A 16056-nucleotide genomic window follows, 5' to 3' on the forward strand; every position below is an offset into this window, starting at 1 on the left:
GTGATCCTTGTGGGCCCCTTCCAACTCTACATGTTCTATGATTCTATGCTATTAAAGATTGGAATGATAATTCATATATCTATAATTCAGACTGTGCCTCCTTGTAACATAAAGATGTACACTGCTGTGTCGAGATATTTTATTCTTCCATGTGTATCTCTCAGGAGTCCTGGCCAGAGAGGTGAATGACATTGATTTTATTCATGTCTTCCACTTGTTTACTCTTTATTTGGTGATTTTTTCAAAAAGTTTTTATTTCTTATATTACTTATTTTATTCCATAGCCATATTTATTCCAGACCAAGACTGGGGCTCAGAAATGATTTTTACTGCACTGACTCAGTGCCTGTAACCAAAACAGCATTAGTTGTTAGAAAAGCCAAACTTTGAAGGAGCAGTATAACATCTGCCTGGGGCATATGACACTTCTAATCAAAGTTTAGTTTTGAACAGGAGTAGAAGTAACCTAACTTTGGCTCTCACAAGTCTTGATGGTTTAAAAAAAAAAAGACTTTTAAAGTTCATCTGGTGGAGGAGATCTTCTCTTTTGTGCTGGGAAGTTATGGAGACTTCCCCTCTGATGGAGGGGAAACTGCCACATGGTTTCACATGCCTAAAATAAAGATGCAAGTGGGTTTGAGAGAAGTATCCTGGCTTTCAAATCAACAAGCATCATGAGGCAAAAGAGATGTAAACTTCTGGCTGAAGTTTACATGAAATGACCCTGTGCATCAGTCAGTGTTGGTTCCTGGTGTGGTAGGAAAATAAATAAATTGGCTACTCTGAATTTTATCTATAGAAACAATGGATAACACACACTCGTATGAGTAAACAGTGCCTGATCTCCCCCACTGATGCAGCAAAGGGGTGGCTGGATGTATCTGACCGCTTTTACTGCTGCACTGGCTGTTGGAGCTTCTGGCAATGGCTTTTAGGGTCCCCTTTCTCTCCACTGAGATGTGAATGCTTCATCTGCAGCTAATAAACTGGACCAAAAATTCATTAGAACAATAAAACAGAAAAAATATTTCATTGCTAGGCTTAAGCAAAGTTTGTGGAATATTGGATTTTTTTACAAGGAGACAGAAAGCAGGGGGAGAGATACAGTACCTGCTGTCAATGCCCTCAGAAAAGTCTATTTTTTTCCTCAGGATTTCAGATGTATCTTTACAAAGGATTTCAAGGCAGACCTTCTGTAGAAAATCTTCAGAGAGCCCTGTTAGATTGCACCCCAATGATGAGGGTGTTGCCTGGACTTGGGTCACCTTCCTCTCCTGGTTCCCCATCCCTTAGGGAGCAGTTGGCTCTTGCAAGCACAATTAATAACACCTAAGGAATAACATACCAAGCACCAGGTGGAAAGGATAGAAAATACCATCTGTATCAAGAGGAGTATTGCAACCGCAGAGGATGTGTGTGTTACCATGGGTGCGACTGGGAGAATGAAGAGGGGGGACTTGGCTGTGTTCACCTGGTTGTCTTTTAAATCAGAGAAAGGACAACCTTTTGTTTAAAGGGTAAGAAGTCAGGGGTGCAATTTTATTATAGAATCATAGAATGGTTTGGGTTGGAAGGAAGGGACCTTAAGGATCATCTCGTTCTGACTCCCTGCTATGGGTAGGGACACCTTCCATCAGACCAGTGTGCTTAAAACCCCATCCCACCTGGCCTTGGACACTTCCAGGGATGGGGCAACCACAGCTTCTCTGGGCAACCTGTGCCAGAGCCTCACTACCCTCACAGTAAAAAATTTGTTCCTAATATCTAACCTAAATCTCTATTCTTTTAGTCCAAAATCATTTTCCCCTTTCCTATCACTGTCTGCCCATGTGAAAGGCCTCTGTCTCTCCTTTTGTAAGCTCCCCCTTATGTACTGAAAAGTGCTGTAAGGTCTCCCTGGAGCCTTCCCTTCTCCAGGTTGAACCTCAGCTCTCAGCCTGTCTTCACAGGAGAGATGTTCCAGCCCTCAGATCATCTTTGTGGCCTCCTCTGGACCCATTCTAATAAGTCCGATATATATACTTATATATAAATAATATAATATTTGTATACTTTTATATATATTGATATACTGTTGTTGTTGTTATTCCGATATATATGGTCTTATGGTATAGACAAGATTTTATATTCTCTTTAAACTGATTCCTTGAACTACCTGTCCCTATTGTTTACAATTACCTATTGACCTGGGAAAACAAAGCATAAATAAAAGTGATTTCAAAAGTATGGCAGGAAAGAGGTGGATAGACAGTTCTCTGTGGAAAAGTATTTGTCTGTGATTGTTTTGACACTAATTGGGAGCATGAGAAATGGCTGACAAAAGCTGGGTATTTTCATGACTCTTTGAGACGTGTGTATGGGGTGAATATTTTTCAACATTTCAGTCATATTTAATTCTTTCTTCTTGAACAACCTCAAGGAACAGACATGTGGTCCTGGAGGAGTGTTAATATGGGAATCACACATAACACAGTAAGATATAGGATAGTCTGTCTCACATTTTGTCCCTGGCACCCTCCTGTGGTGGGACCTTTTTGTGAATAAAGTCACTTCATTGTTCTGAGCTCTGGATTTCCTTTCCTTCACAGCATTTCAGGTTTGAGGTGTTTCTGTGTAGGAGTTGTCCTTTGTGAAAATTTTGGGCAGTATTGTTGCCCGTAACGAAAACACAAACCAACAGAGTGCCGGTTTATGGGTGCTTTATTCGGGGCCCCGGGAACCTGAGGACTAGCGTCCCAAGTCAGGATTCCGAAGACCCTCATTTTCAGTTCAGTTTTTATACCTTTACACAAACATGTCTACGTGCAGTTCTTACTTGTAAGCAGTTACACTTAGTTACACACACAAACTCATATTTCATACTGATAACAATTAGTAATCATCTACTTTTAATCATAAATCTGTTTAAGTTGTCCTACTCCATAGAAACCCCATAGAAACTGTTCAGCAAACCCTTACTGTATCTAAGGTAACAAATCGTTATATACATGCTTGGCTAAATCTTTTGATTATTGTTCCTACCTCTTCAGTACATTCCATTCTCACGAACAAGGCTGCTAACCTACTACTTTGGAGTGCTGCTCTCTAGGCCTACTCTCCTACTAAGCCTTAGCCATTCTACTACTAAATTTGAATCATTCTGCAACATGTCCCCCCTTTTGAGCATTCTTCAGGCTTTTCCTGCAAGGATGCTCAAATGTAGCAATCTTCAGGCTGCAGTTTCTTGATGAACAGGAGGTGATCCATCTTGCGGTGAGATTACTTCTTTTCTTGTTATGGCTTTCATGATGCGTCTCATATGTTGACCTTCTTTTACAATCATTCCTAAAAGACACTTATAAACAATCATGGCTATGACAATAATTATTACAATCAATATTCCGTACTGGATAACAGAAGATATCCATCCTGACACATGAAGACCTAGGGAGCTGAATAATTCTCCTATCCAATTGTGTTCTGCTTCCTTTTGTAATTCATGAACATTTTCGTCAATTTGTTCTAATTGACTAATATCTTTCTCTACTTCTTGAGTGACATTTGGGATGTGCACGCAACAATGGTCGTCCTTTGCATGCAGGTATCCACAGACTCTGTGTTCCTTTAATAGGATTAAATCTAAAGCCATTCGATTCTGTACTGTCATCCTAGTGGTGGCTTGTAATTGTAAATTTAGATCTTTAAGTCCTTTCTTAGTGACCGCTGCTAACCTTTCAGTTTGTCCCATTAATTTAAACAACATCTCTCTGTTTCGGTATGTTGAGATTGGTGCAAACAAAGATTCTAATACCCATCCAAATTTAACTCCTGCTGATGGTTCATGCCAATCTCCCAACCTCAAGTCATCAATGTCCTTACTAATTTCTCTTTTTCCCCGTGGTTGTATTTCTACTAATGTTAACTTATCCTGTTTCCAGAATGGACAGAGAGTAGGTATCCCTAGTGTGACAGGCACAACAGGACCATCTATTGGCATGTGGGTGGTCCACTGGCCATGCCCCATTACCCACACTAAATTTCCTGGACTCCTAACGGTGGTGGTACGACAATCAATGTTTCTCACAGATCCTTTAATAGTATGATTATATCCTCGACATTCACATCCTAACTGCAAGAGTGTTTTGACTGGTATCAAGCCTATTTCATCGTCTGGGGTATCGCATGTGTATATTCGAATACAATTCCAATTCTCCTTTGTACGTGTTTCTGTCCTCCAATTATGATTTCCTCTATTTCCTGCAGAATAAGTTTGATTCTTTTTCCCTTTCCAGTGAATACACCAGTGTACTTTTCCAATATAACTATAAGTCTCTAGTAGGCTGGGTCCCCAAATCGTTTGCCACTCCTCCATAGTTGTAGAGCTAGTAATATTTTGACATACTTCTTCTTGTTTTTCTCGTTTTATTTGAACTGGAACTTTAGAACAGGGGTATGTTACCAAATCTGTAACTAAACAAGATCCCTTTAATTGGCCAATGTCTTCGCCTGTTACCCATGTCCCAACTACTACCCATCGGAAAAATCCGGGCATCTGTTCACATTGTTTTTTGGTCATTTTGTCTTTTAATAAACATGCATCTGTCATTTCATTCCATGTTTTGGTTACAAATCTGCAATTCCATGTAGTATTCTTAAACACTTTAGGAATTTCTGGCACTGGAATTATTCCCCATGGGATTGGGTCTCCTGCAGCATAAGGCATAGGGAGACATGCAGTGATTTTTGTGACATTCTGTACTCTCCCAAAATCACGAATTAGGCCTACGACTAGGTTTTCTTGTTCTACTTCTCGATCTGGAATCTGCAGGTTACTTACTTGCCGGGTTGTTCTTTCAGTCTTTATGTAGACGACAGTAATTCCAGTATCCCACCAGTCTTCTCTATTTATCCAGCAAGTATATTGGCCCTCATCTTCTCCTCTTCGTATTTCTTTGATTTTCAAAACTATTGCATCTGCCCTCTTTTCAATCTGATGTCTCTTCCCGACTTTCAAGTTCTGTCCCTTAAACCACCACCCATATTCAGAATACTGTCCTTCTGAAATTTTGCAACTTAAAGTCAGATCACTTCCTTCCTGGGCCGGGTAAACACTGTGTTCTGGTCTAACTCTTACTCCTTGATGTGGTACGGCCACTGCTGTCCTTATCCCGTAATCTTTTTCTTTTCCACATGAGACCACACAAAGAAATGTACCCTCTGTTTTTCCTACTCTGGGATCAGAAATATTCAGCCACCCTTTACCTCCCTTACTGTTAGACCACCAGCTAACTCCTTGATTTTGTGATTCCTAAGATTGATTTGTCATATTCAATTTCCACCACTTTACTTTAACTGATTTCTGACAATTATCAAATTGGAAGGCACAATTGATTTTTAAGGGAGGACCATCCCACATGTCAAATTGTTTCCTAGTGGGCATAACTCGCACTTTGGTCACCGTTTTCTGGGTCGTGTTTATTGTCCGTATTTCTATATGTTCATAATCAAAACTTTCCCAAATCCAAACTACACACATATATGTTCCTTCCATAGCTTTAGACACTTTGGGTACCTGCAGGACGGTATAACCTTTTTGTTGTGTCGCATCCCAAACTGTCGTCACTCCTTCTGTCATGGCTCGATCTTGATCTCTCCATCTCCATTTGACTTTAACATCTCTTAATTCAGCTCCCTGGTCATCAGAAAACAGACAGGTTAAATTCACATCAGTGTACTCTGGTACAAATAAATAAGGATCTGGGGTCTCAATTCTCACGGTGGTCTCTGCTAAACTCATCAACCCCAGGAATACTACGATCCTCAATGGTTGGCTCGAAATACCATCCTTGTAGGTGAGAGAGGTTCTACCGACCACGAGACTGGAACCTTCTTGATTCGGGTGTAATGGATCCAATTGTCGATTCCCTCGACCTTCACCGCCGTGTAAGTGGTCATTATCACCTGGCGAGGACCGTCTCATGTTTCCTTTAACGGTTCCACTGACCAGTTTTTCACATAGACTTGGTCTCCTGGAGAAATGTCATGAACCGGATTCTCCAGGGGCAGAGGTCGATTCCACTGCAGCGCTCCTCTGAGGGCTGTGAGAGTTTTATTTAAGGATAACACATAGTTAAACACTGCTTGATCCCCCACCACATGAGGATCCCCTTGATAGGTAGCTGCATGATAGGGCTTGCCATACAATATTTCGTATGGACTTACTCCTATTCTCTCCCTGGGTTTAATCCTGATTCTCAGCAAGGCAAGAGGTAGCGCTTGGGGCCACGGGATTTTTGCTTCTTGACAAATTTTCTTTAATTGACCCTTCAATGTCTGATTCATCCTCTCTACTTGTCCACTAGATTGCGGTCTCCATGGTGTATGGAGATTCCATGTTATTCCTAATATAGCAGATATTTCTTGCACTATCCCTGCGGTAAAGTGTGGCCCTCGATCAGATGATAACCCTAGAGGTACCCCAAATCTCGGAATAATTTCTCTCAGAAGAGTCTTAACTACTTCCTTTGCTTGATTAGTCCTGCATGGAAAGGCTTCTGGCCATCCTGAAAAGGTACAAACATATACTAACAAATACTTATAGGATTGGGCCTTAGGCAACTCAGAAAAATCTATTTGCCAATAGTCTCCTGGTAACTGTCCTATCATCTGTAACTTTCCCATTTGTACCTGTTTTCTGACCACTGGGTTTTTTTTAATACACATGGGACACATTGCATTTACCCTTTTTGCTAATGTTAACATCTGGTTTGAGAGAACCTCATTTTTCAGAAATTTTACCATTGCTTCTGCACCCCAGTGGCACTTGTTATGTTCCATCTCGAGTACTGCTTTCATTATTCTGACAGGTAAGATTACTTGTCCTATGGGAGTAATGTACCACCCTTTAATATTTTTCCTTGCTTTTGTTATTTGAGCTAATTTCTCATCTTCTTGTGAATAATATGGTTTTTCTTCCATATATGCTATTGCTGGATTATTCCGAACGGGTAAAAGAGCCATCTGAGTCCATACCTCTCTGGCGGCTTGTTTAGCCGCTTGGTCAGCCTGTCGATTACCTTGAAATTCTCGTCCGGGATCAGTTTGATGTCCTCTGACATGCATTATTGCCACTGCCGAAGGCTTGTGTATTGCCTCTAGCAATTGTAAAATTTCTTCTCGATGTTTAATTGATGTCCCTTGAGAAGTAAGAAGTCCTCTCTCTTTCCAAAGTGCTCCGTGAACATGAACTACTCCAAAGGCATATTTGGAGTCAGTCCATATATTAACTCTCCTTCCTTGACTTAGTATTAAAGCTCTCACCAATGCCCAAATTTCGGCCTTTTGTGCAGACGTACCTGGGGGTAGCGCATTTGCTTCTATCACTTCTTGTAGAGTGACCACTGCATACCCAGCATACCTGGTGCCATTCTCCACAAAGCTAGATCCGTCAGTATACAACTCCCAGTCAGGATCTGTCAGTGGTTCATCCTTCAGGTCTTTTCTACTCGCGTAGACCTGTTCAATGGTCTCTACACAGTCGTGCTCCAGGACACCTTCTTCCTTTGTAGACCTAAGGAATTCTGCTGGGTTGAGATGGTTAGTGATTTTCAGTTCAACATCATCTTGCTCTCTTAACAGAGCCTGATATTGTAACATACGGCTAGAGGAGAGCCAATGCCCCCCTTTTTGTTCCAAAACTGCTATGACCATGTGGGGCACGTACACCACCATGTGTTTCCCCAGAGTCAATTTTCGTGCTTCTTGAATTAGAATAACCGTCGCTGCCACGGCTCTGAGGCACCCCGGCCATCCCCCACTTACTGCGTCCAGCTGTTTGGAGAAATACCCCACCGGTCTCTTCCAGGATCCCAACCGCTGAGTGAGTACTCCTAAAGCTGTTCGTTGTCTCTCGCAGACATAAAGCTGGAATTCTTTGGTTAGGTCTGGTAGTCCCAGGGCAGGTGCTTCCTGGAGGGCTCTTTTCAGTTCCTGGAATGCTTTCTCCTGCTTCGTCCCCCGGGTCAGCTTGGGCTCTTTTACTGCTTCATATAATGGTCTGGCAGTCAGCCCAAAGTTGGGAATCCACAGCCTGCACCATCCGACCATTCCTAGAAAAGATCTTAATTCTTGATTATTTCGGGGTACTGGGATAGCACATATTGCTTGTATACGATTTGCACCCAAACGCCGAACTCCTTGAGAAATTTCACATCCCAGATAAATAACTTTCTGTTTTACTAGTTGAGCCTTTTCTTTTGAAACCCGGTAGCCTGCTTGCCCCAGCATGTTTAACAGTTTAATGGTTAACTGACGACAGAGTCCCTGTTCTGTAGCTCCCAGGAAGATGTCATCAACATACTGAAGTATTATATATGAAAAAGGAGATTCCTTTACCTGAGTAGTCTTCCATTCTTCAAGTTCTTTTGCTAACTGATTACCGAATATTGTAGGTGAACATTTGAATCCTTGTGGTAATCGAGTCCAAGTAAGCTGTCGCTTTCGTCCAGTCTCTGGGTTTTCCCACTCAAAGGCAAAAATCTTCCAACTTTCTGGTGCCAGTGGTATGCAGAAGAAGGCATCTTTCAAGTCAATCACTGTAAACCACTGAAATCTCTCAGAAACAGATGTTAACAAAGTATAGGGATTTGCTACTACTGGGTGGATATCTTTTGTAATGAGGTTTACTGCTCTCAAGTCTTGTACTAACCTATACTTACCATTAGGCTTTCTTACTGGAAAAATGGGAGTATTAAACTCTGACTCACATTCTTTTAATATCCCTAAAACTAGAAACTGTGAGATCATTGGGGCTATTCCTTTCCTAGCTTCTAAACTAATTGGGTATTGTCGCACTCTAACAGGTTGTGCTCCTTCTTTTAATTCTATTCTAACTGGAGTAGCAGCTTTGGATTTTCCAGGGACCCCTGTTTCCCATACCCAAGGCACTACAGCCTGTTCTATTTCCTGCGGTATCTCTTTTCCTCTAAATTTGATATCTAGGGGTTTTAGAAACGTCTTCTCTTCTATTTGTCCTGAAACTCCTACTACCCATGCAGTTGAATCACTTAATGGCCCCATCAATTTATTCATTGCCGAAAAACTAGCTCCAATATCTATTCTAAATTCTGTCAACTCTCCCTCTACTGATAATTCCTGGTAAATTCTTAACCTTTTATAATCTCCAGACACATTCCGATCCCACTCGGGACCTTCCTGCAGCACGAAATCATTTACTGTTCCCCCCGCTGCCCCAACTGCTTCCCGCAAAGGGGCCATCAATCTAGGGGGTGAGGGCGAAACGTCTGTCTCCCTTCCCCCTCCCCGTCTCTTTTCTCTACTCCTTCCCCTTTCTTTTCGCCCCCTCCGAGTCCGTTCTGCTAGCGGAGTTCTATCAAAACCACATTCTCGCCCTCTCGTTACTTCCTTATCCGAGGACGATTCTAACGGGGGCATGGTGGGTGATCGTGCCCTCCCACGTGAAGAGAAACTATCTCCCGGGGGCGCACTTGGAGTTATGCTGGGGGAGACTAACAAAAACACATCTTCCTCTGGTTCTTGACATCCTATACATTTATCATCTAATTCTTTTAACACCAACATACCACATTCCTTTTGCCATTCAGTCTTACGTTCCAAATAATAAAACAAATCTAAATACGGTATTTCATTCCACCTCTCATTCTCTCGTAAATTTTGCATCAAGGGGTTATAATTTCCGAAGTTAGTGTACCATTCCTAGGCCACTGCATTCCTTCTGTTTCATATTGAGGCCATACATTATTACAATAATCAATCAATTGTCTCTTACTTAACTCCTGTCCGAAATTTCCTTCCTTCCAATGTTTTAACAAGCAACCAAGCGGAGAATCGCTAGGGATATCATTTTCTGCACAAGATAGTGCCCTAAAGGTTTTAAAAGGCATCATAGTCACACACACTGTACAATCACACAATAAACAGTACAATACGAACAGCAAACAGTACAATACAAATAGTAAACAGTTCGATACGAACAGTATAAACCAATACCTTCCTATACCAACTTGTCAAGTCTCGCTATGAGTGACAAGTGCTGGTTCAGCGCGGCTTTCGCCCCGTCTTACGACCAGCGCCTAGGCTTCCCAATAAAACCTTTGCCCAACCCAGCGGGTAAACTCACGGTCCCGTCTTATGGGCAGGCTCCCAACCAACAAACCTGAAAGAATAAAGCACCTCCGGGCTTACCTGGATGGTTGTCCGGCGGGCGCGGGGTCGGGCACGGGTCGATGTCTCCCCAGAAATCACCTGGTTGCCGGCATGGAGTGGATCAGCTCGTGAGCCGCCCCAGCTACCCCCGGAATCCCATCTGGTTGTCGCCAGAAAACTGTTGCCCGTAACGAAAACACAAACCAACAGAGTGCCGGTTTATGGGTGCTTTATTCGGGGCCCCGGGAACCTGAGGACTAGCGTCCCAAGTCAGGATTCCGAAGACCCTCATTTTCAGTTCAGTTTTTATACCTTTACACAAACATGTCTACGTGCAGTTCTTACTTGTAAGCAGTTACACTTAGTTACACACACAAACTCATATTTCATACTGATAACAATTAGTAATCATCTACTTTTAATCATAAATCTGTTTAAGTTGTCCTACTCCATAGAAACCCCATAGAAACTGTTCAGCAAACCCTTACTGTATCTAAGGTAACAAATCGTTATATACATGCTTGGCTAAATCTTTTGATTATTGTTCCTACCTCTTCAGTACATTCCATTCTCACGAACAAGGCTGCTAACCTACTACTTTGGAGTGCTGCTCTCTAGGCCTACTCTCCTACTAAGCCTTAGCCATTCTACTACTAAATTTGAATCATTCTGCAACAGTATCCTAATGTCAACTGGACCTTCATAACTTCCCTTCCAACCAAGCTGGGAGTAGAGTGACATTCTATATTTTCTTAAGTTTTTCTGACTTTCATGCAAGTTTACAGACAGGAGAAAGATAAAAAAATGGAGTGTCGTCCTAGCTAAGGGAAAGGCTCAGGTCATCTATTCTGCTTGTCTTCTTGTCTAGTCAGTCAGAAAAAAGTGGTTCAAACCCAGACACAGTACATTGGGTCTTTTGTCCATCATGCAGGTAGGGAATAGGAGAGAGGAAGGGTATTTAGGATGTGCAGAGACTGAGGTAGAATTATTACTGAGGGACCATGTGCAAGTCTTGAACAAAAGCCAGAGGATCAGTCTTTGCTATTTCTGTGGCTTCCAAAATTATGTCTTTCCTTGTCATAATTTTTTCTTGGTCCTTTTTATTTTCAGATGTCCTGTGTCCAAATGTCCACGTGGAAGGAGATCGATTCAAACACACCAATGGGGGGACTGATGAGATTCCAGGTAAACAGATAATCTCCTCTGCTGTATCTCTGGGAACTGAAATAGTATAACTGTATGTTTCTGGTGTGATGCTCTGATTCATTACACCTTTCCTGGTTAGAGTTTATTCCAATTTATCCATTTATTTATATTTATTCCAACACGTATTCAGTGGTGGAGAAGTATATTAGAAACTGTTGGACTGTAAAAGAGTTATCTGTTGACAATCAACAAGAAATTAATAGAAAGCTTTCTTTTGATATGACTAAAATTAAAAAAATATATATGAAGCTTCTTTTAGTAGCTAGAGGAGTGCTGTAAGTCTTGGAGATCACTTTTTTTTTTTTACCAGTCTACATTTAGTGAGTTTTAATGTCCATTTATTTGACCTGTGATTGTTGTGGGAAAGCCAAGTACAATGGATGAACCACTGAAGAAATGCTTATGTGTAGATAGATAGATAGATTGATATAGATATATAGATATAGATATAAAAGAATCTTTTTTGTGAGCACTACTGAAAGATCAAAAGAAAAGCCAGTCTGGTGACATCTCTGCTTTTTTTGGGAGCTCTGATATATCTTTTCAGCCAGTTGAAGGGCTTAATCTGCCAGATATATGCATGGACTGTTCCTCTTTTCCAGTCCCCCAAGACTGAGCTGTTGGCAGACAAAACATGCCTGTAAAGGATGTATTGGGAATATCTGTGACTGACCCAAGAACTTAAGTCACTGCAGTGGCTCTTCTGCAACTTGATTAGGAGTAGAAATGGTCAATGTTTGACAGCTTTGCTACTCGCAGTTTTTTCACTGGAGGATTTTTGCTGCCTGCATAGAATGTCAACTCCAATTGTGCTGTCTGTAGGCAACTTATTTTGGCTGCTAAAGCCTGTTTACATCAAAGCCTGTGATAATGGTGGGTGGTAACATCTTTTCTGGTCATGAAGACCAAGCTTATAATCCCCAAACACCTATTTTGAACTGCTGTCTATTGATAGGTCTTGAATTAACCTGTCCTGACAGTCCTCCTGTCCCTGGGCTGGGCAAACTTCAGAGTTGTTCAACAATAACCCTACTGATTCTGAATGAACCTATTTCCAGTGAAAGTGCTGCTCAAAATCAGTAGAAGGATTGTGTCCCTTCTCAGATGATCATCTTCTATGTGATTCTTTTCAGAAGAATGGAGTTGGAAATGGCTGCCTGTATGTAGTCCGTGATTATCTGAATTTTGATTCAAGTGCTAATTAATAGACTTCATCTATTCAATAATATATCTCCTGTTGAGCAATATAAAGGACAAGAATCCCAATTCAGACCTGTCACAAAGGTTTTGAGTAGAGTGAGGTGTAGATGCTTATATGCAGTAATGTTTATATATCTCTGTGTGTGTATATATATACATACACAGACACAGAGTTAGGCTCTTTCATAATGTTTTTGATTTATTTTTCCTTTTATCTTCAAATCCCACTTACCTCCTATAAAACAAGTCAATATTCAGCATTTTAACTTAAAGATGACTTTTCAGTCTTAGGTCTGTATTTTAGTTCAGGTTGGAAGGGTCCCATGGAAATCATCTTGTCCAACTTCCTACTCAAAGGAAGTTTTTCCTACTCCTACCCTGAAGATAGGTCCAGTTAGATCAGGTGGTTCAGGACCTTGTATAGTTGAGTTTCAAGTATCTTCAGAGATGAATAATCCACAGGTCCTTTGGGCAACGGTTCCAGCTCTGTCAATATCACACTGATTAATTTTTTTTCCCTATAATAGGGAATTCCCTAAGTAGAATTTCATTTATTGCAACATATCTGGTTAGGCTGATAGCTTAGGACTGTCATTTATTTGACCTAAGGAACCTCTGTTCATTGTAAAGTGTGAATGTTCACCATACCATACAGTGGTTTAACAATAGGATAGTTACACTATTTGATTAAAAGTGATTATTCCAACAATACAGAGTACTTATAAAAGGCTCCTAATTGCTTCTACATGGTGAGAAGATGATTTTTTTCTGTTCCTGTACCTGGTGGTTAGGAAAATATATGCCTCTTCCCTGGAAAAAGTAGAATGGATATTCTGGGTTTGCTAAGGGTTATTGTGCTGCTGGAGATGGGTCATGTAGGACCAAAATGCTGTTCCACTCCTTATGTGCTCCTTAATTACTCTGCAGCATTTTCTGAAGACTCTGGGTTCCTGGGTTCAATTCCAACAGAAAATCATTGTCTTCTTTTAGCTAAACTGGAAAATATGCAGCACTGAGGGGGAGGCTCTCCCTCTGCTACCCAGGTCCTCATATGCACAAGGATTTGAAAGTAACACCTGTGCCTTGTGCTCCAGTTGGAACCAGAACTGATCTTTGCCCAGCAGGCTCCTATTTTTACAGTAGAAGCAAAAATAGAAGTTAAAACATAAAATGAGCTATAAAAGGAGAAACTTTGTGACATGGAGGGGAACAGTGGCATGACTGAGGTTGAAGATATATGGTAGTTCATTACGTCAGAGGCTGAGAGTGGGGTTGAGGGTAGTGAGGGTGGCTCCCTGCATAATCAAATAACTGCAACAAAAACCCACATCTGATCTGGAGGAGGGCCAACACTCTAAACTGATATTTTCCTTTTAAACGACAGATGATTATTTTTCTTTAGACAAACAGGACTAGGTAAATCTCACCTATCTGAGCTCCAGCAAGCATTTGTTGAGTACTGTATTGAAAGTCACTGCTAAAGTGAAAAAGGTTAGAGATTAACAAATGTAAAGTGAGACAGAAACCGGCTGGCAGGGAGACAATTATGAAGTTTCTAGGAAAGGGAGTAACAAGTCAGAGGGCAGGTAGTGGTGAATTTCATCAGAGTCTAGTTTTAAGTCTAATCTCTCCTGTGAGTTTCCACTCTACAGATCAAGATCAAATATCCTTGAAGGAGGAACAGGTTGGCCCCAAAACCAGATAGTTTTCCCAATTGACTTGGGACTAGTAGTCTAAAAGGCCTTTTATGGTAGGTATGGATCAATAACAGGACTATAAACTCATACTATGGAAACTGATGGTGTCTCAGTAGATGTTTGTACATCACAGTGCTGTACAGCTGGGGAGAAGGCAAAGGTCATTATTGGCAGGGCAAAGTAGGGAAGAATTCATGAGACTGGACAGGCCTTTGGTTACAGCTTATCTAGAAAAGGGTCCTCTGAAGCCTTCTTAGCTCAGGAAAGATGGATTTGGCCTTGAGGAGCTATTAGTGTGTTCAGGAGACAGAGACAGGTGAATAAAAATCTGGGTTTGGCTAACCTTGCAGTGTGTAGGTGGGAAGGGGAGATACTAACGCTTTCGTAAATAGATCAGGGAACAGCAGGAGGGAGATAGGGGAATCACTCAAGCTAAAGGACAAAGGTAATAATAAGAAATGGCTATCAGCTATTTAAGAGACACATTCAAGGCGTTAGAAGAAGATTTCAAACTGTCAGAGATATGAAGTACTGGGACTAGAGGTGAAGTTGTACTAATGGAGACAAATAAACAGCAGTGGATAGTTATGAGTGCTCTCGTAGCCGAGGTTTGTATTCTATGACCCCCTGGTATCAAGGCTTTTAAAGAAAAAATCATTAGCTGAGGCATTCTGGAAGGGCTGCTACAGTGAAATCAGATTGCATGAGGTAAGAGTATACAGGCAGCTTTAGTACTGATACAAATTTTGGCAGTGAAGTGAAACAGCATCTACTTAACAGTACATAACATGAATTCAGAAAGTAATATTCCTGGATGAATTATCACATAGGGAATTTTGAAAGAAAGCAAGAAATCTTGGTTAGAATATCAGTGTAAACACTATTTATTTTCCATAAAATCTGATATTTTAAAGCAATGTTTAATGATGGTTTAAGAAAAGTTCTTAGAGCATTCTTGTGGGTGCTACATTTGGTTTTTTCGTTGGGGTTTTTTGTGATTTTTTTAAAGAAAAATGAAGACAAAAGAGGATTTAACTCATCTACCCTAAAGTATTCAATATAAAACCCCACTTATAGTACTTGATATCTCTTATTATGAGGAATTGTCACTTTCATTTAACAGAGGATCATGACCAGGCAGGAAAACACAATGATAACCTTTTGACCCTGAAGATGTGCCCGCTGTGTATTTTTATGAATAGTAATATGACACCAAAACAACATGTGAAAGTTATTCAGAATGATATACTTCTTGAGGTTTTAGAACTTCCCATTTGAATGATTTGTATTTTGAATTAGACCTGCAGGACATGGGATTTGGTTGCAGAAATCTGGATGATCCCTAGAATTAAGAATGAGCTGAGCTCTAGTCCTGAGCATTACTTACCAGAGGAGATAATACTCCTCAACAGATAATGACTGTTGCTTTCAGGGGTAATCTGCCACAGAAGTAAAGAAAGTCTGCAGTGATTTCCACAGAGTTCTAGAAAAATAAACCCTGGAGAGGGACAATTCCAATCACTACATGGCATTATCCATCCCACACTGGATAGTGTTAATGAGGTAAGGGAGGAACATGAAAGCCCTGACTTTAACTCCTAAGTAGTCACACAGGCTGCGTGTGTGAACAACAGCAGAAATTGCTTTATGGGTTGCACCACAGATTGACCTCAGCCTCCAACTCTCTTCCCCATCTCCAAAACCTCCACGTGCCAATGAGCAAAATGCCAGCATGTTTATGACCTCTGTGTTTTTCTGTAACTCTATAAAGGGTGTTGGGGCATTTTAC

General features: G+C 41.0%; 1 protein-coding gene across 1 annotated transcript in view; it reads left to right on the top strand.

Annotated features, from left to right (window-relative positions):
* Nucleotides 1-16056, top strand: part of COL22A1 (collagen type XXII alpha 1 chain) — a gene marked incomplete at its 5' end in the record, with an annotated part of 204959 nt that overhangs the window by 40802 nt on the left and 148101 nt on the right. Inside the window, 1 exon segment of the mRNA XM_032713141.1 lies at nt 11275-11349. Coding sequence (XP_032569032.1) covers nt 11275-11349 — 75 coding nt within the window.

This window comes from Chiroxiphia lanceolata, chromosome 1 (assembly GCF_009829145.1).
Source record: "Chiroxiphia lanceolata isolate bChiLan1 chromosome 1, bChiLan1.pri, whole genome shotgun sequence".
Classification (NCBI taxonomy): domain Eukaryota; kingdom Metazoa; phylum Chordata; class Aves; order Passeriformes; family Pipridae; genus Chiroxiphia; species Chiroxiphia lanceolata.